This window comes from Psammomys obesus, unplaced genomic scaffold (assembly GCF_907164565.1).
Source record: "Psammomys obesus unplaced genomic scaffold, mPsaObe1.curated_primary_1811, whole genome shotgun sequence".
NCBI lineage: Eukaryota > Metazoa > Chordata > Mammalia > Rodentia > Muridae > Psammomys > Psammomys obesus.
In genome coordinates this window covers 80,095-83,895 of record NW_026596321.1, presented here as the reverse complement: position 1 = coordinate 83,895, position 3,801 = coordinate 80,095, and the positions used below count along the sequence as shown (strand labels likewise).

General features: G+C 45.4%; 1 protein-coding gene across 1 annotated transcript in view; it reads right to left on the bottom strand.

The window, feature by feature from the left end:
- LOC129669041 (zinc finger protein 235-like) overlaps positions 1-1,400 on the bottom strand; it is a 13,956-nt gene extending 12,556 nt beyond the window's left edge. The window contains exon 1 of the mRNA XM_055597118.1: positions 1,365-1,400. Coding sequence (XP_055453093.1) covers positions 1,365-1,400 — 36 coding nt within the window. The remainder of the gene's footprint in view (positions 1-1,364) is intronic.
- Positions 1,401-3,801: the final 2,401 nt, after the last annotated feature.

Genomic DNA, 3,801 nt, shown 5'->3' with positions numbered 1-3,801 from the left:
TGTTAAAGCTGATATGATCTGTATAAGATTAAACCCGACTGTCTACCCTGGCAGAGGTTGGTAGTCAAAGATGGTTAAGATCTCTCTAAAAAATGTTCAACCTAAGACAGGGCATGAATGATGGATTCATGCACCAATGATGGGTAAAAACATATCTTTTAAGACAGACAACCTAAGACAGGCACAATCTTCTGCTCCATAGCTCTTAAGTTATGGTCAATTTTCAAAAAAATAAAAAAGGGAGCTGTTGGGAGCTGCTGTCTACCAGCTTGCTTTGATATTTAGATCTCAGTGGAAAGACAGGTTTCACCCTGGCCTTCACTGGAGTCAGTGATAAGTTTCCAAGTCTATCTCCTTTTGTTTGAGACAGCAGGTGGGATGTCTTGTCAAAGTCACTCCTTTTGCTTGACTTCCTTGTGAATTTACTCATTGTGCTGAGGTGCTTTTGCTCTGGCTTAAAAGGAATCTGGAATAAAGCAAGGTGTCTATCTTCCACTAGAGCCTCATGGAAAGGTCCCATGTGTTGTGTTGGTTTATTAATTGTAATCCTCACTCCAGACTCAAGAATCATTCGACTTTGCCAGTGGCCTCCAGCAATAGAGGCCACTATTCTTCCCAGGTGGGTTCATTTAAAGGCCAATCAAGGCTGGGATTATTAAACTTAACAGTCGTTCTTAGAGTTGGGGGTGATTTGGAGGGGAGTTGTTAAGGCTTTGGTGGTATAGTTTTCTTTATAGGTATGGTCATCTATCCTGATGTAAATTTTTTCTGATTGAATGGCAAGCACCCCATCTGGGCCTTGAAAAGTAGCTCTCCCTAGAAGGCTGGTGGTGATGTTAGCTGCTAGAGGGCACATTAGACCCGTAGCTCCATCAGGGTGTTCTCATCTGTAGGCCTGCTTCATGATAAATGTATGGGAGAAGCCCTCTATACCCAATAGCTAGCGCCCAGGAATTAGCTGACAATCTTGTGGAATCCCCTGTTTTCTCAAAATTACTTGTCTTCCCCAGTTTCAATGAGGAATTTAAGTGGTTTGCTATCTATTTTAATGGATATTTTGGGTGAGAGCCCTTTGAGATTCTTGATACCCAAAGAGCCTCTATGGAAACAGTTTTCCTTCTTAATGTCAGGGCTGAGGGCTGCCCTGTTTTAAGTTTGATAAATTGTGTCATTTTTTACCATAACAAATGAGAAAGTCTTTTTTTTCCCCCAGTGGAAAACTTTGCAATGGAAACCAGGGACAGACTGTCTTAGGGGCATTAGAGTCCTCATAGGGACTGTTTGCAATTTCTGATATTTAGTTCTGTGTCCAGAGAGTTGGCTGCATTTCAGATGTGGGCACTGTCACTTCTATGAAGCATCACCTGTTTCAATGTTGTATAACAATTGTTCTCCATCATCTCTGACTGGTTAATAAAGAGCTGAACAGCCAATTGCTGGGCAGATGAGGAGAGTTGAGGCAGGACTTCTGATTTCATTTAGGAGGTCCCAGATGCAGAGAGAAAAATGTCAAGGAGAGGAGGTCTTCATGAGCAGGTCAACATAAGAAGGTAGCCATGAAGAGGTAGCCATGAGGGATTCATGATGACATGGATGGAGCAGGAGCAGCAAGGGTGAGATTAAGATTTCAGGTAACAGAGCACATGGCTGGGAAATAGCCAGGCCAGCACATTCAGAATAGAATACATGAGTATCTTCCCAGCCATAGTGCTTAAAACTTACTAATAAATTTAATAGCATGTCATTATTTATCAGCTACAGTGGGCATAGAAAGCTCCAACAATATGTTTATACCTTAGAAAGGCACATTAATCCTGTTCCATGAAGTATCTCCATCTTGTTTGGACTCTGGCCTCCTGAGAGAATAAATAATGTATTGTGACAGCAGCAAGGATGTGAACATTGAAGATCCAAGTTCTCATTTCCTTCTGGAAAAATTAACTAGAGACCAGAATCAAAAATGAAAGTTGAAGAACTCTGAGGAACAAAGAGCTACAAGAAAGAGAGCACACATTCTAAAGCAAGCCACATTTGACCATGGTAAAAAATTTGGGGTGAGATCAGAAGCTGGAGTGTAAGGCTCTAGGAAGATGCGGTTCCAGTCATTTTACTGAGTGCAATGGGAGGCCAATGGTCTGAAGCAGGGAACAACAAAAAGGTTGTTGGGGGAAGGAAGCACTCCACAGAAGAGCAGAAGCAGTGCTGAGGTTTCTGGTGGCTCCACTTACCTGCCTGGTCAAGGACACAAGAAAGTGAAATACCCAGATTGCGAGTCCCCAAATGACCAACAGGCTTTGAGTCCGATGTAAAACACATGAGGGTCCTTTATTACAAACTCAAGCTGGGTGGCTGCCCTTTACAAGAACAAAGGGGCAAGTGACCCCCAGCTCCGGGGGAACAGGGTTTTTAAGGGGTCAAAACGCAAGCAGGGAAGTGTAGGTCTTGTCATTACAGAATTGAGTGAAAGGATCTCTAGGGGAGCTGACCTTTAAAATGATTGGTTTGTTTTTAGGCGCCAAAACTGCAAACGGTTAGGTCTGGCTACCTGGGGGACACCTGACCCCCTTCCCCCCACGTACGTGCAGGTTAGGCTGTAGCAAGTGGGAGGGGGAGTTAACACATTCCATGGGCTTTCTTAGGGGCTACGTGACCCTAGTTACACTCTAAGGTTTATCTGGGCAGGGGACTGCTGCTGGACCTCTGCTCTGAAAGGACTGTGATTTTGCCCCAGTCCCAGGAATTAACTCTAAGTTTCTGAACCTCTCAAAAGAAGTTGCGGAAACTCCTGCAGCTAAAGAAAGCCACTGAGATCAGCCATATGGCAGGGGTGTCCCTGCATGAAGGTCCAGTGGCGCCATTGTTTGAAGCTGTGAAGGTGAAGTCTGCATTGCCTTGGAGACTCCAAGATGTTACAGATGCCAGAGGCATGGGATACCTGCCAAGGAAAGCTGCAAAAGGGAGCGGAACCAGCCCAGGAGAAAGAAGTGTATTACAGTCCACTAGGCTGAAAAAGTCAGGGATCTGAAGAGCTCTTTGACATCAAACATGGAGATGCAGAGTTTGGAGTTTGCTTTCCTGGTTTCAGTTCTTGTTTTGGTTCAGTATTTCCTCACTGTGCTCACTTTCCACCCTTTTAGAATTATATAGTCTGTGCCATTGTATGTTGGATTATGTGATCTGGTTTCTTATTTTGATATTTCAGGGGGTTACAATTAAGGGATTGTGTGAGGCCCAGCAGGAGCCTAATTCCCGGGAAGTCAGATGAAGAGAACTTGGAGACTGAATTGATGCAAACATAAGAGGTTTATTCAAGCCACTGCGCGGTGTGGCTGCCCCCAAACCAGCGAGGAACAGCCCCGAGAGACAGAAGCCCGGGGTTTACAGCCGCGAGGGACAGAAGCCCGGGGTTTACAGCCCCGAGGGACAGAAGCCCGGGGTTTACAGCCCCGAGGGACAGAAGCCCGGGGTTTACAGCAGCGAGAGACAGAAGCCCGGGGTTTTAAAGGAAAAAGAAGCACTGGAAGCATGGGGGGGGGTGCAAGAGTGAAGGAGCTATAGGGTGGTTGACTTTTATAATGATTGGTTCATTTTAGGCAGCCAAGTGCAGTGAGTCGTGCCCGGACAGCTGGACCGGTTGCCAGGCAACTCTATCTCTTACTGCAGATCTGGACACTCCTCCACAGCGGGTGGAGACCTTTGGCATTCCTTTGCAACAGGGTGGGTCTTGTCTCAAGACCTGCTTCTCTTTTCATCCACGTCCTTCTGCTTTCTGGAAAAGTACTGAGAGAACTTAGTTTAATA